General features: G+C 41.3%; 1 protein-coding gene across 6 annotated transcripts in view; it reads left to right on the forward strand.

Annotated features, from left to right (window-relative positions):
• E2F4 (E2F transcription factor 4) overlaps positions 1-26,779 on the forward strand; it is a 163,755-nt gene that overhangs the window by 5,518 nt on the left and 131,458 nt on the right. For 4 of the 6 annotated variants that reach the window (XM_085888652.1, XM_085888653.1, XM_085888651.1 and 1 more), the window contains 5 exons: positions 14,850-15,011; positions 19,103-19,146; positions 19,294-19,358; positions 20,959-21,373; positions 25,592-25,720. In XM_085888652.1, coding sequence (XP_085744778.1) covers positions 14,850-15,011; positions 19,103-19,146; positions 19,294-19,358; positions 20,959-21,373; positions 25,592-25,720 — 815 coding nt within the window. Of the gene's footprint in view, positions 1-14,826; positions 15,012-19,102; positions 19,147-19,293; positions 19,359-20,958; positions 21,374-25,571; positions 25,721-26,779 lie in introns of all 6 variants that reach the window. The other 2 variants (XM_085888657.1, XM_085888654.1) reach the window with 2 other exon arrangements.

Consider the following 26,779-nt stretch of genomic DNA (forward strand, 5'->3'; position numbering starts at 1 on the left):
TAGCATGATATTTCAAAAATGTATTGGGCCCGATATGTTCTCCTGGATCAGGCATTGCGTGTCGGAGGCATGCACTCTACCGAGTGCTCTTCTTGGTACCTCCGCCACCGAAGGTGAAGGAGGTTTTTTTTACCCCTCTTTGTCTGTCTTCGATTTTTCAAGTTTTTTTAGTCAATCGATTTTGTGATTCTGTTTTTACTGTTTGGCTGTTTGTCTGTTAGTCGCCTACAGGTCACAATTTTAAACCGATCTTCACGAAACTTGACCACATGGTAGAGTTTGTCACAAGGAAGAAATCTATTGTTTTTGAGGTCAAATGGTTAAAAGGTCAACATAAGCCAAAGGCCAACAACTTAGGTGAGATTACTAAATTCCTTCATTTTCATCCGATTCACTTGAAATGTGAAGAGGATTTATATTTCAGGTCACTGAATTAAACCAGCCAATTATTTTTGAGGTCAACATAGCCCAAAAGGTCAACATAGTCCCAAGGTCAACAACTAAGTTGGGATTTCTAAAATCCTCAATTTTCATCCGATTGACTTGAAATTTGAAGAGGATATATATATATTTCAGGTCACTAAATTCAACGAGCCAATTATTTTTTATATCAACATGCACCAAAAGGTACACATCGGCCAAAAAGTCAACATAGGCCGAATTTCTAAAATTGCCAATTTTCATCCAATTCACTTGAAGTTTGAAGAGGAGTTGCATATATGGTCATTGAATTCAACCACCAATTATTTTAGAGGTCAAATTTGTTTTATGGATTTTGCAAGTATCGTGCTCTGCACGACATCTTCTTCTTGTTTGTTTCTTTGTTTGTCTGTTTGTCTGTCTGTGTGCAGGATATCTCAAAAATTTTGGACGGATCCAGATGAAATTTGATGGGCAGGTTTGGTGTGTGACAAGGATGAACTGATTCGATTTTGGTGAAGATCCGGATCCGGATCCGACGGCTAAAATTTTTTAGGTGATTCTTCACCATTGAGAGATAGGGCTAAACCGATATGTAGCACGATATCTCAAAAAGTTGTTGACGGATTGGGATGAGACTTGGTGGGCAGGTTGGGAGTATAATATTGACAAATTGATTTGATTTTGGTGAAGATACGAATCAGAATCCGGATGCAAGAATTTAATTTTGAAAGTGATTCTTCACCATTGAGAGATGGGGACAAAAACTATATATAGCATGATATTTCAAAAATGTATTGGGCCTGATATGTTCTTGTGGATCAGGCATTACGTGGCGGAGGTATGCGCTCAACCGAAAGCCCTTCTAGTTATTTATGTGATGACTGCTTTCGACGTTTGCACGTAGAACGTGCTTGGGAGCCTCGTTGGTTTGCATTTCTGTCTGCGCTGTCGCTGATGATTCGCCAATAAGTCATGAAACTGGTCTGGCAGCTGAGGGGGTGTTGAGTATTGGGATTCTCATGTGTGTGCTACTTGTGAATGTCTTTACCGCTCTGGAGGAACTCTGAGAAGGGTTTGGAGCAGCAAAGGGCTTACCTTGGTTGCCTTTCTTGGTTGCTTTACACAGCTTCTTCAGCTGGAAGAGCCTGGGAGGAGTCAATATATCTCACCATATAGAAAATGTGTTTGTGTGGTGTCTGCCCTCCTTCAAAAGGACGATTTAAGAACGGTTTTTAAAGGCTAATCTTTTTTACAAGACTGTGTATTCAGTACGGTCTATTTTGTCAGGATAAAAAAACTCAAAAAAACATTTTCCATTAAAGAGTAATTACATCTCTTCTTTTGGAAATGTAGACGGTGACTTGCAACCGGGCCTCAGTGGCGGTGTACAGAAGCATTTTATAAACAAGAAATCCAAGGCACAGGGAGGTGAAATTCGCTGTACGTGATGTGTAATGCGCGCAGAGTAAAACGGGTGTTCATTTACATACGTGTGGTGTCGAATAAATAAAGAAGATATAAAAACACCTGATGCTAGGCCGAGGCTTCAGGCTTTGGCACGCTCATGAAGCTGTACCCTTGAAATGAAAGGTCCCAGAAGATAAAGAAAATAGGGTAACATTTGTACATGTAGTGTTTTAAAGTCACACTTTTTCTTGCTGCAAAACATCATATCTTCCAGTCTCTGAATATTTTGAATAAAATAATTCCAACCCATCATTTTTGATGGGCTTTTATACTAATATATTGTTACAGAACCAGGGTTTGGGCTTCACCATGAAAGGGACTTCTCGGACTCTTTCCCGGACCTCCGGCCCTGTCACGGATAAGTCTGTGGCCCGTCGGGTTGTCAAGCAACTACGGACGCCGATTGATACCGCCAAGCCTGGCAGGGTCCTCGCTCTTAAGCACGTTACCTTTCCGGTGGTTTGGCAATGTGAAATAATGTACTTACCCTCAGTGCGCACCCATTTATTTATTACATACGGTCAAGCGGAACTGTGAATATGCACTGGCTAATTGCAGAGCCAATCAATGGGGCAGATCTTCCCTTGTATCTCGTCTTACATCCTAATCGAGGCAATGAAAAGAATGAGATGAAACAAATTGTATGTAAGGAAATCATTCACCAAAGTTAGAAAACACTTATTTACAATAATCATTCACTAGTGTGTACAATAATCACGTACAATGATCATTCACTAGTGCGTGGCCGTACGTGCAAAAAAACAAACAAAAAAACTTTCAAACCGCGTGCCAGAAACAACAACCACACAGGCCGTTCCTTTGCTCTCGCGTGCCCGTACGTGCGTGGCCATACGTGCGTTGCCGTACGTGCAAAAAAAACCTTTCAAACCGCGTGCCAGAAACAGCAACAACCACACAGGCCGTTCCTTCACTCTCATGTGCCCGTATGTGCGTGCTCGTACGTGCGTGGCCGTACGTGCGTGGCCGTACGTGCGTGGCCATACGTGCAAAAAAAAACCTTTCAAACAACTACACAGGCCGTTCCTTCGCTCTCGTAAACGACGACTGGATTGGGGCATTGTGTTTATCTATAAATGCACATAAGAAATCGAGAAATAATTATTAGAATACAGTAAGTCATCACTATCCGGAAGTCCGTATGTTGTAACCCATAATGGGGAACGCGCTCTAACTTGGGAATCACTTGTCCGATTAATTTCAAACCTTGAAAAGGCAAACAAACAGAGATTTCTGGAATTATAGATCGAAGATAGATACTGTGGGTGCAAAACTCCAAGCAACGTGTCCTGTCATTGGTAACTGAGGATCTCTTCTCCAACGGCCACGCCTATGCAGCAACTTATCCTGTCATTGGTAACTAAATGGCACCCTTTCCCCATCGGCCACGCCTACGCAGCAACGTGTCCTGTCATTGGTTTGGTAAATAAATGGCCATAACTTCGGAACCACTTGTCCGATTAATATCAAGCCTTGAAAAGGCACATACTCAGGTCCCCAGCAATATACCTGGCAAGTTTCAATTAGATCGGACCAGTGGTTGTCAAGAAACAGCGGTCATAGACATGCACGCACGCACACACGCACGCACGCACACACACATTGCTGGAATTATAGATAGATGGAAGGCACATATTCACAGGCATGGCAAACAGTCAAGAAAAGGCACGCAAGAACAGATTCTAACCCTAAGCGCTTATTCTCCTTCTACAATCTTAAGGCCCGGTCACACCTTGACGTTTTAGCCAACGCATGCCGATTTTTTAAAAATTTATTTTCTAAAATGCTGGCACACATTGAATACGTTATGGGTAAGTTTTGATAACATTGAGAGCACGCTGAAAAACACTGCCATACGTCGTTGTACGCTGGCTTTAAACGTTGTACTTTTTGGTTGTCCTCAAATTTTTTCATGCTTGAAATTTCACGACGTATGCCGGCGTATGACTCACACGTTCCGCTACGCTGGCCACAAGTTGTATGCACGGTCTGCGATCGTTGACAGACGTCAACACATGCTACTTGTAAGTTAATCATAAGTTGAGACACGCCGAGGTAATGTTTAGCGTACCCGAAACTTATTTCTAACCTATGATTAACGTGTTGTTGGCACGTTACGCGATCGTTGTCACACGTCGACAGACGTTACTTTTAAGTTACTCATAGGCTGAAAGACGTCGGTATAATGGATCGTCCTTGCGTCAGCGTCCACGGCCACGGCCAGGACACTTATTTGCAGCATTCTTCAAACTTTTCTTCGGCATGATGAGGATGTTCACACTTCGATGTCTAGCTTGGCTATGATTCCAATTGTCCATCGGCAGCGTCTATTTAAAATAGTCGAGTTTGAGCGTTTTAACACGTTCAGAAGAAACGCTTCAAATTTCCAAACCCCAGCGTCAAAAAACAAAGGCGAGTGACAGCAATTTAAATTGTTCATTGTAAACAATGAAAATAGCTGAGTGGTACCGTTTAAAAGTCGTTGAGTGTAAAAAAAATCCAATTGTTGAGCGCAATCGTCTACTTTCAATAGTGGAGATGCAGCCATTTAAATCGTTCAGTGGCAGCCTATGAATAGCAAACCCTACGTCACCGGCAAAGATAAACTGCCGCACGATATGGATAAGTTAGGCTATCATTGGGCATAGTGTGTGAACGCCGGCTTCACGATAATTATTCGTTGGTATATCGTATCTATAAGTAATCAAAGCGCTCTATGCACATTATTAGTTCATTGTGCATTTGTCCAACCCGTTATGAATAGACCTAAATCGTAAAAACAAGCTATAGCTCATTGTTGAAAAAGCCCCATAAAAAATTAGCCGCGAAGAACTTCGAACAATGGTGAAAAGATGTCTCCTACCCATGGACACGCGGACGCAAGGACGATCCATCATAACCCACACCCTCCCCCTCATACTCACCTACTACTGCCAACATGAACAAACTACTACTAATACTAATACTGATACTGATACTGTTACTGCTGACATGGACATCGACTCAAAAAGGATTCGAAAACACTGTTGGGTTCCCCTTTTATGAGCAGCATTTTTATATATCAATTCCCAAAACCGCTGGGAACACGTCTTTATATGGCAGTTGTTAGCTAGAAACATGTTAATTTTTTTTTTTTGTCGACCGGAAGACGTCATTGGAATACGTCTACATACGTCAATGTGTGTTGGAACTACGTAAAGAATTGGTTCAAAGCACGTCAAACATAAGTAAGAAATAAGTTTCGCGTAAAAAAGACATTACCGCGACGTGTTTCAACTTATGAGTAGCTTATAAGTAGCCTTTGTGGACGTGTGTAAGCGTCCGCATATCGTGAGTAAAACTTATCCCCATCGCATGCGGAACGTGTGTCATACGCCGAGTACGTCGTAAAATTTTGAACATGTTTAAAATTTCTTGACGTACTCTACTTACTACGACGTATGATAGCGTATTTAGCGTTCTACTCATGTATACCAAACTTACTCATACCGTATTTGACGTGCCCCAACGTTTTAGACACATTTTTCTTAGGTCGGCATACGCTGGCAAGATCGCCAAGGTGGGACTGCGATGTTGACACTTCCATTTCTACGGCAGTTATGATTCGAATCGTTGTGCGTCAGCCTTTTAATAGGCTACGTCACGACATCGTCAGCGATGCGTGCAACGCGCTATGCCTAAGTTATACTATCGTTGGGCATCGGTTGTGTAGGCCGACAACAGGTTCAGCATTCGTTGGTATAAGTTATCTATAACACAACGAAACGTTCTGTGTCCGTTACCAATGCGTTATACATAAGACCAAGTCGCTATGAATACGTCCGAATCTTTAAAAAAAAACATCAAAAGTTCAACGTAAGCCAGCGTTTTACATACATTTTAATACGTTGCCATCGCTGGCTAAAACGTCAAGGTGTGACCGGGCCTTTACCTTAATCAGCTACACACAGGACTTGGTGCCAGCAGAATCATACTGAGTAAATGGAGATAGGATGGAAAGAAGATTGGGATAGAGGAAGGCATTGATTCGGCCTTTGACTCACTGCGGCACATGTTGATGGATGTGTGCTAATCCTGAAATGGGAAACAAATGAGTAATAAGGAGGGGTAAGGAAAACAGAAGGGTGTGGATGCAAGTGAGACAATGTGGGCAATAGATGCTTCGAGGAAAATGTGAGGTGCATTTGTAAAGCCTCACCTGGAAGGGTCAAGAGGCAAGTCAATAACACCTTTCATAATTATAATTCTCTCCGTGAGTCTAGCAAGACGAATTAGTAATTATTGAAGGGATAGCAAGCCAAACAAGAAAAAGAGCAATCAGAGATTGCAGACCCTTGCCAGGACTTCTTTTGAGTGGTGTATTTTTATAGGTTTTAGGGTAAATCCAATATGGCTGCCAAACCATGTGACTTATGATATCACATGTGTAAACCTTTTGTTCCTCATGGACAGGTGGTCATACATGTAAAGTTTCACCTGATCTGTTCAGCCTCTGCAGATAGGAAGATTTTTGAAGGTTTTTTAATTTAATTTTTTTTTTTTTACAATAAAGCTGCCAAATCACGTCACCAATGACGTCATGATTTTTTTTTTCTGTGGACCATTTTATCCTTGCATGACCCTCAAAAATTTTCACATTGATCGGATGTGGTTCTACATATGCAATTATAACGTCATAACGATGGCACCTAAGACGTCATAAAAATTGCACTCCTTTCCCATGAGCAGTACTTGCTACATGCCAAGTTTCAATTTTTTCATAGGTGCGGTTTCAGAGATACAGAGGTCCAAAGTTTATCCGTTATTCCAATATGGCTGCCACACCACGTTGCCCATGACGTCATACTTATCATTAAAACATTCTCCATGAGCAGTCGCACCAATGGCGAAAATTTTGTCACAATCCGACAAGCGGTTGCAGAGAAAAACACGAAAGTTCTGTGTCGACAGACAGACAAATGGACCCAAATGCAATACCCTCTCCTCTGGCGAGGGAAATAAGTGTCGGTCAGTATGGAGCTAACTCCTCATGCTGGGGTCTTCCCGTTCGCTCTCGGGTCTCTGCCTTGTGCTCGATCAGCCAATGCGCCGTTCTCCCAGCGCCATCTGGTACAGCTCGTCCTGGCTTCAGTGCAACTGGTCCTGGCTTTAGTGCAAAATCCAATGGTGGTTTATCCTACCTCAGCACAAGCAGGTTGGCTCATGGTCCCCAGTGCGTTTCAACAGACATGATCCATCTTAAACTATGGACAACGTCTGGAACTATGGAACAACAGCAGGTTAGAGACTTGGGGGATCAGTGTTCATAGGAGGTTTTGTTCCCAGGAACAAAGGTTGTGGCTTTCCCTTTGACACACCATAGCGCCTTCTCATTGGTGCGCTAACGAGCCAACGCCTCCTTTTGCTGTCAATCATCCCTGAGTTGGAGTTCTCCCCCGAGTTGAATCTGCTTCTTTCTTAACGGGTTTTCCCGCCGAGCAGTCTTTCTCGCCCAGCACGTTTGCAAAGGCAGAGACATTCTTACCTCCTTCGTCGTCTGAATTGTGGTTTCTGTCGTACTTTGTTTCAGAATGTGGTTGTGCGTGATTCTGTATGAGAGGGTTAATAAAAGAAAGAAAGGGAAATTACGAATAGTGAGTTTTGCCTGATATATACTTGAAGAATGTTGGGAAGGAGAGTGAACTGAATTATACTGTTAGAGTAGTGGCCTTTCGGCATGCGATGTCAAACACCTCTCCCCATTACCCCAATCCGGTAAAACAAATCACACCATGGTGTTCTTAAAGGTTATTATATGGGATGACAGAAAAGTGATGGTGTAGTTGCTGGAATTGGTGGGGACTATGTTTTTTTCATAATGGTTTCCATGGTAACCCCCAAAAATTACTGTATTCACCTAATTAACATAAAAATGACCATGGCATTGTTCAATTTCAAGATAGAGAAGAAACTTTGGCATCAAATTGATTAGCATGGAACGGTCATCCGCTTGTAACACCACATATGCTAATTACCTCTTTTTCATATTGATTATTTGATGGAATCTGCATTTTTCTGTGAAAATAGAATTATACCGAACAGAATATCCCACGAGAGGAGCTAAATCTCCTTCATAAACAACAAACATTGCATTTTTGGAAAGATATGTATATAATGACCGTTTTTACAGCCATTTTTCCCTGCTGTGCAGGGGTTAGGCTTTTTCTTGAGGCAATGTTTTATGGCCGGATGCCCTTCCTGACGCCAACCCTGGTCGCCTCTTACGACACACAGGGATATGGTATACCTATTCTAACCGGGGCATACACCGGGACCAGTACACTGGTACTCACTTCGCCGACCTCAGATGGATGACAGGCTGAGTCAACCCCCTGGTATTAATTCAGCAGCCAACGGGGCTTGAACTCAGGACACTGGGATCCCAAGCCGCCACCCTAACCACTAAGCCAACACCAGGCTTGGAAAGATATGCATATACTGTATGTATATATATATATATATATATATATATATATATATATATATATATATATATATATATATATATATATATATATATATATATATATATATATATATATATATATATATATATATATATATATATAATATTTTCACACCTCTTGACTTTTGTCACATTTTGTTGTGTTACAGGTTGAATTAAAAATGGATTAAATTTAAATTATTTATCATCGATCTACACAAAATACCCCACAATGACAAAGTGAAAACATGTTTTTAGAAATTTTAACAAATTAATTAAAAATGAAAAGCTGAAATGTTTTGCATCAATAAGTATTCAACCCCCTGAGTCAATACTTTGTCGAAGCGCCTTTGTCAGTGATTACAGCTTCGAGGCTTCATGGGTACGTCTGTATCAGGTTTGCACATCTGTATTTGGGGAGTTTCTCCCATTCTTCCTTGCAGATTTGCTCAAGCTCTGTCAAGTTGGATGGGGAGTGTCCGTAAACAGAAATCTTCAAGTCTTTCCACAGATTCTCAATGGGATTCAAGTCTGAGCTTTGGCTCGGCCACTCAAGGACTTTCACATTCTTGTTCTGAAGCTATTCCAGTGTTGCTTTGGCTGTCTGCTTAGGGTCATTGTCCTGTTGGAATGTAAATCTTTGCCGCAGTCTCAGATCTTTTGCACTCTGAAGCAGGTTCTCCTCAAGGATTTGCCTGTATTTGGTTCCATTCATTGTTCCCACTGTCCTTGCAAGTCTCGCAGTACCTGCTGCTGAAAAGTATCCCCATTGCATGATGCTGCCACCACCATGCTTCATGGTAGGGATGGTGTTAGATGGGTGATGAGCTGTGCTCAGTTTTCGCCAGACGTCGTGCTTTGCATTCAGGCCAAAGAGTTCAATTTTCGTCTCATCAGACCACAGAATCTTTTGCCTGACATGTGCCTTTTTGCAAACTCAAGTTGTGCTGCAGGTGCCTTTTCCTCAGGAGTGGCTTCCATCTGGAGACTCCCCCATAAAGCCACTCTCGCATTGTGAAGTGCTGCAAAGATTGTTGTCCTTCCAGCAGGTTCTCCCATTTTAGCCAAGGAACTCTGTAGTTTTGTCAGAGTGATCATTGGGTTCTTGGTCACCTCCCTGACAAAGGTACTTCTTGCCCAGTTGCTCAGGTTAGTCAGACAGATGGCTCGAGGAAGAGTTTGGGAAGTTCCATATTCATTCCATTTCCTAATGATGGAGCTCACTGTGCCCTTGGGAACTTTCAACACTCTAGAAATTGTTTTATACCCTTCCCCAGATCTATTACTTCTCACGATTCTATCTCGGAGTTATAGGGACAGTTCCAAGGACTTCATGGTGGAGTTTCTGCTCTGACATGCACTGTCAACTGTGGGACATTATATAAAAAGGTGTGTTTCTTTCTAAATCATGTCCAGTGTATTGAATTGGCCACTGGAGGACTCCGATCAAGTTGTAGAGACATCTGGAGGATGATCGAAGGAAATTGGATTCACCTGAGCTCAATTTGGAGTGTCATAGCAAAGGGTTGAACATTTATTGACGCAAGACATTTCAGATTTACTTTGTCATTGCAGGGTATTTTGTGTAGATCAGTGACAATTTAAAAAAAAAAATTTAATCCATTTTAAATTCAGGCTGTAACACAACAAAATGTGACAAAAGTGAAGGGGTGTGAATACTTTCTGAAGCATTGTACTTTTAACCACCATTGGTCTGTTCTCTTCCCCTCTGCTCCTTTCAACTATCCCTCCTTTACCCTCATCAGTCCGTTATCCCCACCCCCCCCTCTGCTACTTTCAACAATACCTCCTTTACACCTGTTGGTTGTCACCTCTGCTTTCTCAATTCCCCTTCACCAAACCTCATCTCGCCAATCCCTCTTTCACCCCATCGGTCTTACCTTCGACTCCATGGCCATTCAGTCATCCCTTGGTCCGGTGGCGTTCTTTTCCATTTTCACTCCATTCGCGTGTTTTTTGGTTTGGCACATTCGGTTCGTCTGTGGTCATTAATCCTTCGGGCTGATCGAACGCAAACCAATCAGGAGGAGGCTTGCACGAGCCGAGACGGAAAAAGCCATATGAAGAAGAAGAGGACAGAAGCTCATGAGAAGAGACGGGACAAAGGCGAGATCCTGTGAGGAGAAAAGGAGCTCATACCTGGTCCTCATCCTTGTGAAAGAAAGCTTAGAAGGAGAAGAAGAAGACGTGAGTACAAGGGACGAGATGAGAGAAAAGCGATGTGCTGATGAGAGAAAGGTCCTTGTCCTTGTGGGAAAAAGCTATTTCTGAGGAGCAGAAAGGAGCTCAAAGCTTGTCCTTGTCCTTGTCCTGAAAGCTTGTCCTGTGAGGAGCAAAAGAGACTAGAGAAAGCGACATTCTTAGGAGGAAGAAGCTGAGGCAGAGGAGGGCGAGTCGCATATCTTGCACGCCAGAGAGGACTCACCTGCTGGGTCTGGACACCTCGGACATGGCTGCATGTCCCATTACGCCGCATTGCTACTGTCCATCTTCTCCATCCTTTCCCTTGCATTCTCTGACATATTTGGACAATGGCGCTGCCCCGTTGGGCTGTGTGAGGTGATGGAGAAAAGAATAGACCCTACTTTTCTTTTCTTTTCTTCTCAAGTTCTTCTTGATGTCTTCTACCCTGATTGAATGATGGCCAAGTCTCTTGTGCAAGTAAGATTGTATAAGAATGAATAAGTGTTAAGGAAATCTGGCCTCATGTACCTTTTGCTTTCTTCCTTGTAAAAACTCACTTTTGAATGATTACTTGTGTGTGTAAATTAATGTGTTTGTTATTTACAATATGTCTCGGTTGTCCTTTCCTTCATTGATCCGACACATTGTACAAGTATAGTTAGACAGGAAGTTGGACCCTACCTGATTTGCTCTGTTAGCCGGTGCTGCACCTATCTGGTCCACTTGGCAGAAGATCACCAGGCGTGACGCCGAGGGCATGGCCTCCAGTTAGGTTGCTGTGCCAATAGAAAGGTATTGCAGAAACATAACCATAACCCTGCGAGGAGGCGGGAGTCAAGTCAAGCGGCTACGGTTATGTAAGAAATACAGCTCGTTGGACCATGGAGTTATCTGGGGTTAGCAGCCTCAGGACAAGGTGTTCGGGAGAAACTCGAGTGTTCCCCCTCGTGGCGAGCCCCGAACCATAACAATATATGCAGACCCATCACCAGGATTTCCTGGGGTAGGGGGGTGCAAATCCAGGAAATTGAACAGTTTTATTGTCCCAGCAATACAGTGGGCCTGGATAGGGACATACTGGGGTACCCCACCCCCCACCCCGCCCTCCCCTGGAAAATTTTATATTGTTGGCTTCAATACAATCATTTCCTGCATTCTAGAGACTATATGGGATTGGAATATGTCATGGGCTTTGCAAATTTTCAACTGTCCTCGCAAGCTAAAATACAAACAATCCATCATCACATTCATGTCTGCATTTCTATTGTTACAGATTTACAAATTGTGATCATACCTACATTCATCAAAAGTTCTTTGTTATCTATAGTATGACCTTCATCCACAATCGGCTGCTATTTATATGTACTTGAGTAAATTTTCCTTGACGTTGAACATAATTAACTCTGCCACCGAAGGTGAACGGAGGTTATGTTTTTCACCCTGTCTGTCTGCCTGTCTGTCTGTGAACAGGATATCTCAAGTTATGGACAAATTCCGACGAAATTTGGTGGGCAGGTTGGGTGTGTGACAAGGATGAATTGATTAGATTTTGGTGAAAATAATTTTTTAAGTGACTCTTCACGATTGAGAGTTGGGGCCAAAAACGATATACAGAATAGCACGATATCTCAATAAATTATGGATAGATTCAGATAAAATTTGTTGGATGTCGCAGGTTAGGTGTGTGACAAGGAAGGATGTATTTGGTTTTGGTGAAGATCCGAATCCGGATCTGGCCTGGATACTTTATAGAAATAATGTCTATCCCCAGACTCCGTCCTTGCCAGCTCTTATGTTTATTCTGATCCACCATGTTTAAATTGTTGAATTTAATTGGTGTTGTTGAATTGTTGTTTTTGTTTTTTGTTGTTTAATTATAGTTCCCATTAATTTTTACGTTTGGAAATCAACATAAATTACACAATGACGATTGCTGGTTTTATTTTAACATTTGAATACACTGTGGGGTAACACACAAACAGGTACGGTACCGAAAATTTCACAGCACTGAATTCATAAAGTGCTTTCGCCTTTCATAAGTAACATCGCATAAGTAACATTTCCTCTGAATTGAACTGACCATATTTGCAAGCAGGTAAATTACTCTGTGATCATGACATACTTCACTTGTGCTGGGGAGAGTTACAACCAGCACACAAAACAAATCAGGACACAACATAACAAAGAGAACAGCAGGAGCAAGGGGAAATGCCAACAGTAGGGCAGAGGGAGAAAGAAGATTGAGATGGACAAACAAGGGATGCAGGTAATGATGAGGGGTAAGGTAGAAAGCAAAAGGTGGACAATATGGATACATAAGCAAAATTGTGTTTGTGATTTTTGTCAAGGTCTGATGAGAAGGGAGAGGCTACTGCCTGCTTGTCAGAACGATGAGAGATGTCACGGCACAGAGTGGTCATCAGCAAACAGATAAAGAGGATTTTCCAGAGATTCAGTGAAATCATTGATGAAGATTATAAATAATATAGGGCCTAGAACACTGCCTTGGGGTACTCCACCTTTGACAGGGAGAGGAGATGAAAGGGTTCCGTTGAGAGCCGCACGTCTATGGGAGTGGAGGAAGTCAGTAATCCAAGAGTGGAGTTGGCCTTGGATTCCATAGACAGACAGTTTAGAGAGCAAGCCGGGTGATGCCAGACGATAGCAAAATCTCGAGATAAGTCAAGAGAGATGGCCCTGATCTCATGTGTGATATTGAGATTGAGAGCCTCCACCATTGTTGAGAGAGTGGAAGCAACATGTGTCCAAGGTGGAGTGAACTGGTCTGAAGCCAAATTGGTGATCTGAGTTGAGGTTGTTGGAGAAGAGGAATGATTTTATGTCAACTGCGATGATGGATCACATGACCTTGTTTGATGATTGGAAGTACAGTAAGCTAATTGGGCTGCAGTTCAGGGGATCACTTTTTGCTGGTGGATATAGGAGCCTTTTTTATGTAATTCAGGTGGATATAGGAGACCAGTCCTGAAGTGTTTAAAACCAGAGAGTTGGTGTCAAAGCCACCCAATGCTCACCTGTTTATACATTTATCGTTTTTAAAAGACTCGTCTAATAATATTTTTTATAAAGCATTGCAGTGAAGTCTGATCCAAATAATTTTAAAGCAATATATGTATTTGTATATTGTAATCAGTAAGTTAGTACACATATTAAATGAATGGCAAGCGTCTAGTATAAACAGGCGAGCATTAGGTGGCTTTGACACCATCTTAGGTTGAAATTAAAAAAAAAATTAAAATTATTTTTTTAATTTCAACTTCACTACACCAATAGTATGCCTCAAAGGAACCTCCATGCCAAATATCAGCGTCCTAGTACACATATTAAATGAATGGCAAGCTTCTAAATAACTTGCACCAAAAACTTTAACGTCGATGTGCTTCAAAAAAGTTAAGTTCAAAACAGGTCAAAAATTTCAAACATTTGAAATTATTTTTTAATTTCAACTTCACTACATCAATAATATACCTCAAAGGAACCTCCATGCCAAATATCAGCGTCCTAGTACACATATTAAATGAATGGCAAGTTTCTAAATAACTTGCACCAAAAACTTTAACATTTTCACGCTGACGCTCACGCTCACGCCGGGGGTATTGCTATAGCTCTCTGTTCTTCGAACAGGCGAGCTAAAAAACCAATAATAATAAACTGAATACGTGAAGTGCGAATGTAGAAGCAGATCACACTTTATGACTGCGCATACGTGGGGTTCACGAATAGCAGGATTCTTCAATATTTCTCCTAGTATGGCCTTATCGTGAAGTGTGAATGGCTTTATATTCTGCTATACAACAGTAAAAACTTCATCTTAAAAAAAAAACCAGAACATCACAGACAAAAGGAGGGTCTGTTCGCACCCCACGCACTACCCCCTCACCCACCTCTTCCCGGCATCGGGCTAGTATACATTGCCTTCAGAAAGTATTCACACCGCTTGACTTTTTCACATTTTGTTGTGCTGCAGCCTGAATTTGAAATGGATTACATTAAAAAAGAAAAATTGTAACTGATACTTTGTTTAGGTTTTATGAGGAAATATGCAAATATGACAATAAATATAACATTTTTCATCATATTAAATCACCAAACCTCATTTTTACATGTTTGCACTTTATTCTCTTCCTTTATTTTTCTTATATTAATGCCATTATTGATTTTCCTGGACATTATCTTTTTTTCAAATTGTTCACCAAGTTTCTAACTAGAATGGTGTACGTGCATTGAGCAGGGGTTTGGGTCCTGGCTCAAACAGCCATGAGGTGTCAGAGCGGCTCGCGGCCTTGCAGGCTGAAATTCAAGAGCTGGAGAGACAAGAGGAGAAGTTGGAGCAGCAGCGTGGCTGGTTGCAGCAGAGCTTGAAAAATGTGAGCGAAGATCAAGACAACATGGAATATCCTTTATGTTTTGTATATAATGCCAAAGAGAAAGTAGGAGAGGGAAGTGGCATGTCTGAATTAATTATAATGATAATAATCTAACCACATGTGATCTCTTATTTAATACTTACTATTTGTGGAGCTGCTGCTTTTGTAGACTTGAAGAAGAAGTGCTATGAAGTAAGGTGCTCGATTGTACTATCGCACCAAAAGTCAAGGGACACATTATTTTATTGGGAACCTGTGACAAGCCTTGGTGTGCAGCCATTTAATTACATGTCGGGCTATGCTGTGCTCTTATCCTTGCTTTGACCCTTATTCTAACATCTGTTACCTATTTCTGATATGTTGAAAGATTCTCTGCCATATGCCTATCTAATATTGTATCCCCAAGTTGTCCTCGCCGAAGGAGAGGGTATTGCATTTGGGTCTGTTTGTTTGTTTGTTTGTTTGTTTGTTTGTTTGTCTGTACAGAACTTTGTTTTTCTCCGCAACCACTTGTCGGATTGAGACAAAATTTTCACCATAGGAGTGACTACTCATGTGGAATGTTGTGTTGATAATTATGCGTCATAGGTCATGTGGTGGGGCAGCCATGTTGAAAAAAACGAAAATCTTTGGACCTCTGTATCTCTCAAACCGCACCAAGGGAAAAATTGAAACTTGGCACATAGCAAGTACTCCTCATGGGGAATAAGTATGATTTTTTTTTTAATGACGTCAAAGGTGCCTTCGTTATTGTCATAATTGCAAATGTAGAACACTACATCTGATCAGTATGAAGATTTTTAAGGGTCATCTCGGGATAAAATGGTCCACAGAAAAAAAATTGATCATGTCATCAATCACCTGATTCAGCAGCCATATTGTTTTTAAAAAAACTTTTGTGGCTGAACAGATCGAGGCGAAACTTCACATGTATGACCGCCTATTCATGAGGAACAATAGGTTCACACAAGTGATGTCATAGTTCACATGGTTTGGCAGCCATATTGGATTTACCCTAAAACCTATAAAAAAATTTCTCCAGAACGGCTGGACAAATTGAGGGGAAACTTCACACAAATGTTCCCCAAGCCTTGGATTGTACAAGTTTGTTAAGGAATAATTTATAGGTCATTTGGTTTGGCAGCCATATTGGATTGAAGAAAAATATTAAATGATGTTTTTTTTTCTGCAACTGCTTAATCAATCTGCATGAAACTTCACAATTATGATCTCGTGCTGATGGGGAATGTATCTTTTAAATTTCAACTTGATCGGACGCATGGTCTGTCAGCCAGAATTATTTAACTTTTTTGATCTGGGTTCTTTTTTCTTTTTTTTTAATAAGGCTCACTTGGCTGTGCCTGGATGTGTTTGAGGGTAGAGGAGTAGCAGCTGAAATGTGAATCTTATCCAGGCTCCTCCTGATCACTTCATCTGTGCTTTTTGCTTGTTCGGGTTCCTTCTGATTACTCCAATGCAGGACTGTTCCTATTTGGTGTTCCATTTGATTTGAATGGAATTTATTTTAATCCCATTTTAAATTAAATTGAATAACAATAAACATCATAGGTCAAGGTCAGGTGTCCGATCAAAGCGGGGTCGCAACAAAGTGGGACGTCTTGGTACCCAGTCATCACTGCCAGCAGTTATACAGTGGCAGTTCTAGTTATCAAAATAAAGACCAATTACTGCACCGTAGTCCCAAGAAGGAAGCCACACATAATACACACACACACACACACCCCACATATCCACACACATACATACATATGCACACAAACACACATACAGTATATTACCTATTGGTAAGTACTTTCAAAAGCTGTTTTATTTGAAGTTATAACCTGCACTTCCAAGCAATTGACTGATTTCCCAACTGCTCAGATCATCAACTGAGCACTGTTTTTCATCGAGGTTTCAATTCATTCAGCCCAGAACCTCTCCGAACGGCAGATCCACAACCCTGGTCACAGGTCCACATCAGTAGATTACTTAACATTAATAAACCACAACCTCAAAGTTGAGTCAAGACAGTTGGTCAATACAGCAATGCAAAATCCTTATTCAACCTTATTTAATTATTTCTTTTATTTAAAGTATTACTACATATGAAGACCACAAGGGGAAAACCAGAGATGTCAGGATAAGTCAATTTTGAAGAAACTGAAAAACAAAGTTTCAAGACTTTGGTGCACTGTTTAATAACTGTCATATCGATTTCTTTTCCAGTAAAAGGAAGAGTGATCATTGGCCGATCAAATTAAGCATGTAGCATTTGCCAAGCTTCTGTGTTATTTAATTTAAGAGCAAAGAACGAATCAATGTTGGATAAACATTGGAGGAAACCGAGGATAAACCACCCCCGCGATAGCCTAAGTCACCTCATGTGACTCCCTCATATACCTAAGCAGGTTGATTGGGCGGTGGGTACATCGAATGAGGATGGGTACTCAGACGTGCTAACCATTAAGCCACGGCGTGGGTCCCATAAAAGTCACAATAAAGGTTTGACCAGGCTTGAACCACGATATGCACCAACTACGGAGCCCATGATATAACCAAATAGGCTAATGTAGTGCTCAGAGTTTATGCTGTGAATGTTTTATAACCTTTCATTTTTTAGTTTCTCAACTCTGAATATTATGGTGGAACAGTTAACATGAATGAAAGGGAGATAACCAGGAGTAAAGTACTGACAACTCTGGGTTTCTACTTGTTCAGCTTTGACAACACTTGTTTTTTCATTGCACGGCTAAACTTTATACCATATAAATTATGTGACACCCCTGGTTATTTGTTAAAGTAATATTGTGAGAGGAAACCTTATGTTGCCAACTATTGGCAGGTGCAATAACCCTGAAATTTATAAAAAGTGACATCTCTGGTTTTCCCTTTGTGGTCTTCATATGAATAACTTTAATTATACACCACTTTATATGATAATATAGAAAGCGATAAACAGTTTACCTTGTAGACATGTCCATTACACAGCACCTCCATCTAACCATAGACTCAAACTGTCATTCAAATATTCAAACTGTCATTAATAACCGATTTTAACATGCTTTTAACATTTTAACATGATATTAATTATGTAACACACCAGCACACAAACACGACACAAAATACACGACATGAAACTACACAAACACCACACAAAAAAAGTCCTGGGTCTGCAATCTCCGATTGCCCTTTTTCTTGTTGTTTCTTATTCAATTGAATTCAGAATGGGATTAAAATAAATTCAATTCAAATCAAATGGAAGACCAAATTGGTACAGTCCTGCATTGCAGTAATCAGAAGGAACCCAAACAAGAAAAAAGCAAAGATGACGTCATCAGGAGGAACCTGGATAGGATTCGCATTTCAGCTGCTGCTCCACTACCCTCAAACCCATCCAGGCACAGTGAAGTAAGCCTTATTTAAAAAAAAATATAATAATTTTTAAACCTATATCAAAAAATATAATAATTCTGGCTGCCATGTGTCCAATCAAGTTGAAATTGAAAACACGTATTCCCCATCACGACTCGATCACAACTGTGAAGTTTCCCCTAGATTAATTAAGCGGATCCAGAGAAAATATTATTTAATAATTTTCTTAAATCCATTATGGCTACCAAACCATATGACATCAATTATTCCTTAACAACCTAGTACACGCATGCCTTGGGGAACATTTGTGTGAAGTTTGCCCTTGATCTGTCCAGCCGTTCTGGAGAAGATTTTTATACGTTTTATAGTAAATCCAATATGGCTGCCAAACCATGTGACCTGCGCTCATAAGGAGGGGTGGGTGGGGTGGGGGGGATCCCCCTCAAAAATAGGTATTTGCTCTCTTCTCCGAAACTGCACACTATTTTGATAAACTTTGACCATAACCTTCATCACCCGTGATATACCAAAGTTTGTTCACAGCATTAAAAAAATCAGGGTCGAAGAGGATGTGTGGGGGGCATTGGGGGTTGGGGGGGGGGGAATGGGTTTGAGTAGCTGTTGCTCCTGATTCAGGTGAGCTTCAGGGCGCACGGGCCTATTATTTATTGTGTCCATGAAGACAATGTTTATGACTCGAAGATGTTCATGCGGCCGATTCTCCTTAACATATTTTTTCAACGCTTGCATATGTCACGTATGAAGACCTTTGTAGTTCATTTCGAGGTAAGTACGGCTTTTGGTTTTTTTTGCTCCCCTGAGCCATCATTCATCTGTTTGCAATTCAGGCTGTTGATGTCTTTGATTGGATATCATCATGCTATAAAGTATGTTTGGTGTATCAAGTGCCTTTTGAACGCTTTACACTTGCAGGTAATACGCTACTGGCTGTTTGTGGACCAGAGGGTACGCAGCTTGAGGTGCCATACCCAGAAATGGTAAGGACGGTTTTCAACAGTATCTTTTCGTGCTTAAAATATACAATTGTTCAGACTGAAACTGACAACCTCTCCATCTTCGCTTTTGAGTTTGACATGAGCATGCATAGAATAATACGGCGCTTTCAAAATGACGTAGGAATGCTAATCACCTTTAGCGCATTCGCTGGGTGCGTTTTCAGCAACTCACTTCTGCTGGCACTTTTATCCTGCCATTGCCAGTGCAAAATGTGTTATTAGCCACCTTTGGAATTATTTCGAAACAGGGGCTTATGGATTTGGTCTCAATTTTCGTGTCCGTGCGTTCATGTGTGCACTCACAACCATATCTCGGACATGTATGGACTGATTTTATTTGTACTTGGCAAAAAGACAACACATGTTGGTTTACCTATGCACGTCATTTTTTTTCGACATCAGATCCAAGATGGCCGACTAGCAGCCATTGTGGTTGTTAAAAAAAAAAAACCCAGTGTCAAACACGTCCTCAATCATTTCTCGGACATGCATTTACCGATGTAGTTCAAACTTGGCACACAGACAATGAATGATGGCTTGCATATGCACGTCGTCTTTTTTTTCAATCCAGAAATCCAGAAAGGCATGAGGCAAAATACAAGGCATGAGACCCCCGGCCTGTCTGTGATTGAAAAGTGATAGGCCCATAGACTCAGCTTCATTGTGGAATCTCCTGCGATGAAGCTGAGTTAATGGGCTTATCACTTCACATTGCAGCCAGGTCAGTGGTTTCTGTCTTCTCCCTCCTCCTTTCTCGTCTTGCACTCTCTGCTCTTTCCATTCTTTACTCCCCCCTCCCCCCAGCTTTCTGCAGGGCGCACACAGTCCACCATCAACCCCCTTCTGGTGAAACTCTGAAAATCCAGGATCACTGCTCACCTCCATTCATTCGTTCCTCTGTTTTTTTTTTTTTTCCCCGCTTGTGGAACCAACTTCCACATTTTCTTCAAACTTATTTTTTCCTCCAGATCTTCAAGGCAGCTGTTCACCACCTTCTCAAATAATCCCCAATCCATTGCATGATCTTTTCTACCCTTGTTACCCCCCATCCCCAAGCCCTCCTCTTTCAAAATTTACAGCTTTTCCTTCTTGAGAATTTTGTTCTGTATCCATCTTGTCCAACCCATGCTTCCTCCCCTACCCCTCATTCCTCCTCACACTCATCATTTATCCAAGTCTCCTATTTTGTCCTTCAACCCTGCTGTTGGTCTCCCCCCCCTCCTCCCTGTTCCTTTTGTTCTGTTGCCTCCTAATTCACTCAATGTTCTAGCTCTTCTATGAGTCTTGACTCTCGACAAAGAAATATTAAAAAACAAAAAAGGGTGGGGTCCAATTATCAACTTTCTGAATATTTATAGTTGATCTGAAGGGTATGCTCTTAATCGCTCATCATCGTTGTGTTTTCGCTCATCATAGGGGACTGCCTTTGTAATGCGAGACAGTCTTTTTTTTCCTTTCACAGTTCTTTCTCTTCCTATTCCTAAACATGTAAAATTAAGGCGAGGCGGAAAATGGTCAATTGCCAGCTTTTGCTGGAGTTCTGGCCTTGTACTTAATATCCTTGCTGCCTTTGTTGTCCCAGGGAAACATGAAAAAAAAGATCTATCAGATGCATCTCGTCAGTGTATCCGGTCCCATCTCCGTCTTTTTGGTGAACAAGGACACCGGGGAGTCGAGTCCTGTCATCGTTCCAGTGCCGCTTACGTCGGATGCTGCACCACAGGCAGAGTCCAATCAACCTTCAGCTCTCACTGACAGCGTTAAGTGTGAAGGCAACCTTCGCCTCTCTCCAGTGCGGGTCAAGGATGGTACCAGTGAAAATGAGACGACAGAATGCAAACTCAAAGAATATTCTGAAGGGGGTAGTTCTTGGCGAAGGGTTTCCCCTCGGACATCAGCATCAACAAGATCGCAACAGCAGCTGCCTTCAGCTGGATTTAGGCCATCAGAAATTGGAAAAGAAACAACAGGGGAGCTGTGCAGACGGTTGGAAAAAGGTGCGTTTCTCTCAGACATAATAAATTTCTATGGATTTCCTAATTTCATGAATGTCTGAGACATTTCTCAGATTCTCATAAATGACTGGTAATATGATACAAATTGTGATACAGCCTTTTGTATCTAACATTTGTTACCTTTGATTTGTGTAACTTCAATTTGGCTACATGAAAGTCCTGTTTTATACAATCATACTTATTTATATACCTGGTGTTGGTTTAATGGTAAGAGTGGTGGGCTTGGGATCCTAGGATCTGGAGTTCAAATCCCATGCGGCTGTTGAATTAATCCCAGGTGGGGTGGACTCTGCCTGTCATCCTTCTGAGGTCAGCAAAATGAGTGCCAGCTTGCTGGTGTCCTGTGTCGGAGTGGCAGCCGTCCAGGATTGTGCCCAATAGTCAAGGAGACTGCTGAGGCAGCACCAGTGCTCTGCACAGAGTATGGTCCCAATGGATACCTATTTATGCTGGCAAGCTGTTTTTTTAATGCCTCATGTGTGGCAGCTGCAAAATGCGATTGTAATTAGTATGTTTTGTCGCATTGTCTGGGTGAGTGATGATATGAGTCAGCAATGTCTAAACGGCCTTCAATTGCATAGTTGAAATACTTGCCAATCGATGTTGCACTGAGCATGGGCTGAAGTGTTCTTTCATTGCAATTGCCACAATTAGCATTTTTTTCTTCTTTAATCTCTCATTGTGACACAACATAATAATACTTTACTTTCATGAACAGTCCCTTGATAGCAATTAATGTAGTTGAGGTGGATCCAGAGTTAATGGATGTCGAAGAAGATTTTTTTTTATGGATCGCATTGTGCAACCCATGTAAATTATCATTTGACATTTAAAACATAGTATAAATTTGTTTTTTTAAATGACCGTTTTTACAGCAATTTTTCCCTGCTATGCAGGGGTTGGCTTTTTCTTGAGGTAATGTTTTATGGCTGGATGCCCTTCCTGACGCCAACCCTGGTCGCCTCTTACGACACACAGGGATATCGTACACCAATTCTAAAGGTGCTGTCACACCTTGACGATTTAGCCAGCGTATGCCGACTTCTGAAAAATTTGTCTAAAACGCTGGCACACGTCGAATACGTTGTGGGTAAGTTTTGTATACGTTAAGAGCACGCTGAAAAACACTGCCATACGTCGTAGTACGCTGGCTTTCATTGTTGTACTTTGTGGTTGTCCTCAAATTTTAGCATGCTTGAAATTTTACGACATATGCCAGCGTATGACTCACACGTTCCGCTACGCTGGCCATAAGTTGTTGGCACGTTATGCGATCGTTGACACACGTCGACACACGTTACTTGTAAGTTACTCATAACTCGAAACACATCGAGGTAATGATTAGCGTACCCGAAACTTATTTATAACCTATGAGTTACGTGTTGTAGGCACGTTACACGATCGTTGACACACGTCGAGGCACGTTACTTGTAAGTTACTCATAAGTCGAAACGCGTCGAGGTAATGCTTAGCGTACCCAAAACTTATTTCTAACCTATGAGTAACGTGCTTTGAACCTATGTGTAACGTACCTCCAACGCATATTGACGTATGTAGACGTATTTGATTGACGTCTTCCGGACGACCACAGAACTTACTGAACGTGTTTCTAATTTACAGCTACTGTATAATGGCGTATTGGCAGCGTTTAAAAAAAACAAAAAAACAACAATAACTTCCGATATTTCGTCACGTGCCGTTTCGTCACGTCCGATTGCCTCTTCAGTTTGCTCATGTCTTATTCTTAGTTCCTCCTCTGTGAATATTTCTGTTTGAGGATATTGTCACGTCGACGTCGAAACTTAAAAGCAAATGTCCGAATATATTTTAAAATTCGTGATAGACTTAAAAAAAAACAAATAATAATAATAATAATAATAATAATAATAATAAAAACAACAACAACAACAACAACTTCAGATATTTCATCACGTGCCTTCACGGAGCCAAGGAGAAAAAAGAAAATTAGCCTTGACGGAGAAAATAAGTTCCGGGTACGCCAAACATTACCTCGACGTGTTTTGACTTATGAGTAACTTACAAGGAACTTGTGTCGACGTGTGTCAACGATCGCATATTGTGCCTTCAACTTATTCCCAGCATAGTGGAACGTGTGAGCCATACGGCGAGTACGTCGTAAAATTTTCAGCATGCTTGAAATTTCACGACGTACTAAACGTACCACGGAATATGATAGCGTACTTCATCGTTTTTCAGCATGCTCTTAACGTATACACAACTTACCCATAACGTATTCGACGAGTGCCAGCTTGGTTTGGCAAATTTTTCATAGGTCTGCATACGCTGGCTAAATCGTCAAGGTGTGACTGCGTGGTTGACACTTTCAATCTTCAGGCGGTTATCATTTAAATCGGCGTGCGGCAGCTTTTTAACAGGCTACGCCACGAGTTCGTCGGCGATACGTGCAGTGCGCTATGCCTAAGTTAAACTATCGTTGGGCATAGGTTGTGAACGCCGACAACAGGCTAAGCATTCGTTGGTATAAGTTATCTATAAGACAACGAAACATTCTGTGCCCATGACTAATATGTTATGCATACGACCAACACGTTATGAGTACGACCAAAACTTAGAAAAAAAAAACATCAAAGTTTCAGCGTACGCCAACGTTTTACATACATTTTTATACGTTGCCATTGCTGGCTAAATTGTCAAGGTGTGACAGCGCCTTAACCGGGGCATACACCGGGACCAGTACACTGGTACTCATTTCGCCGACCTTGGAAAGATTACAGGCTGAGTCAACCCTCTGGTATTAATTCAGTAGCTAACAGGGCTTGAACTCAGGACCCCGGGATCCCAAGCCACCACCCTAACCACTAAGCCAACACCAGGCTTGTTTAAAACATAGTATGACGAACACATATTGCAACTTCAAGATATGTATTGTATCAGGTGTATCAGCCGATAATGGAAATATCGACAGGCCACTGCTCATTACCACGTGCGCGTGAGGTTAAGCAATTGGTTCAATACCGCACAAGGTATTGTGTTCTATGAACGCTCGAGTTACCTCCGCCACCAAAGGTGAAGGAGGTTATGTTTTCACCCCTTTCTGTCTGTTTGTTTGTTTGTTTGTCTGTGTGCAGGATATCTCAAAAAGTTGTGGACAGGTTCGTTGTGTGACAAGGACAAACTGATTAGATTTTTGTGAGGATCCGGATCCGGATCTGGATCCGACTACCAGAATTTTTAACATGATTCTTCACCATTGAGAGATGGGACCAAAAACGATATATAGCATGATATCTGAAAAAGTTGTGGACGGATTTGGACAAAACTTGGTGGACACAGGTGTGTGACAAGGAAGAATTGATTCAATTTAGGTGAACATCTGAATCCGGATCCGGATCTGGATCTGATAATTTTTGAAGTGATTCTTCACCATTGAGAGATGGGGCCAAAAACGATATATAGAATGATATTTCAAAAATTATCGGGATATGTTCTCATGGATCAGGCATTGCATGGCGGAGGTATGTTCTCTTCCGAGCGCCTTGTAGTTTATAATGTGCTTCCTTTAGAAAAATTTAACCTGCACTCGCTTGTCCTTTAGACTTGGTCGGCATGGTTTCATGGTTGGTTTATGAAAAACACGCAGTGGGGGAGTCTATGTGCAGCATGTTTTTGGAAAGAAAACTTTCAGTCATCAGTCATCACATGGTCGGTTTGTATGATTCAACCGAAGGAAAACAAAGATGGTGGATCTTATCTCGGTCCATCCCATAATTACCCTTGTAAACATCACGTGACATAATTGAAGGCTAGGGCTGTTACAACTCCACTGCTATTTGGCAACATTCAAATTGAAGAGCAAATGTGTAGGGTACATATCGGCTCGCTTTAAAGGTCAAGCTCTGGGCAATTGTTGCATGCTTTGCACAGAAGTTGTAATTGGCCAATTGCATTGAAGTTGTAATATTGTGAATTTGGGATTGCTTTGATCAGTAGTAGCATTTAATTGTTTAATACCTGAAATCTGGAGAGTAAACATTTCATGTTGTACCACAGTGTTTAAATATACAGTCCAGTCATGTAAATGTTGTGATTTTGAGCTTTGTAGGAATGTTATGTGCACATCACGTGCTGCCCAAGAGACGGCCATGCTTAGAAATGGTGAGGCCGATGCGTAGAGATACAGCCTGTGTTATCCATGCAGATCCATTTCATTCTATACAGAGACAGCGAAGCACAGGCAAGGGAAAGATGCTGACCCCGAACCTTCAGAGCAAACAATCAAAAGCAGCATCATCTCTCCCATGAACCCAAGCACCACTTTCCAGCCTATCCGCAACAACAACACCGAAGGTATCTTATTCCTCATCCTCATTATGCGTCTTCCTCCTGTCTCCTGCTTTTAATAATATGTGGGTCCATTAAGCATTGTCATTTTGGTGCTCTGTGATGCTTTTGCTCTCTCACACATTAATTCACTCCCGTTAGCTCTCTCGTGCTCGTGATGTCTGATTCGTCCTTCCACATAAGCAGTTGATATACTCAGTCATTAACGACGTTCCATTTCACTTACTGTTGACAGTTCTTCCAACATTTTGAACTTTTTTGTTATACTCTATGTTTTTTCTTTATTTTCATTCCAATTCCCTGTTTCTGGTTATGTTATTGAATAAAACCAATATACAGTGTTTTTCCGGTGTATAAACTGTGGTCTTGTATTAACCACACCCCTGTTTTTCACTCTCAAAAAAAAAAAGAAAAGTTTTCCGGTGAATTTACCACACCCATGTTTTTCACCCTAAAAAATAATGAATATATTGATCATTTTATTTTCTGATCTGCAGATCTTAGTACGTTTGTACATTAACTTTGTACAGAACAAAGTGATGGAGGTATCAACATGCTGACTCCCATGTCTGCTTAATTACAGCGCGGCGACATCTCGCTGTTATATAGTTGGCTACTCTGTCCTGTGTCTTCTGTCACGTCTTCTGTCACACTTATGGCTGCGTACGTCCCTTTGATCTGAGGGCTATAAATAGAAATTTGTCCAACGTCACAACTCTTCCCATCATGCAAGCTAATTCACCGTGTCTACATTTAAATTTTATAACTGCAAAATTGTTTCATCATTCTTAACCTAGACTTTTACTGCCCCCAGCCGCGCTATATCGAAGTATTCGCTTCTTGTTTCATCTTACAGTCTTATTCTCATTTTCAAGAAGTTAAAGAGAGAGGAGAGGATACCAAGAACTTTTTATTTTTCTTTCTTATGTTTTTAATGTTATGAAGATAATTTTTTTTGTTTGTTTCTAGAAAAAGGAAGAAAAGGGATTCATACTGGTATCATACATATTTATTGTGGATTTGTGGTGCTGAAAAGGGCTGTTTGGGTTTGATGAAGCTTTTCAG

This window comes from Eptatretus burgeri, chromosome 7 (assembly GCF_056783735.1).
Source record: "Eptatretus burgeri isolate ZD-2024b chromosome 7, Ebu_testis_v1, whole genome shotgun sequence".
NCBI lineage: Eukaryota > Metazoa > Chordata > Myxini > Myxiniformes > Myxinidae > Eptatretus > Eptatretus burgeri.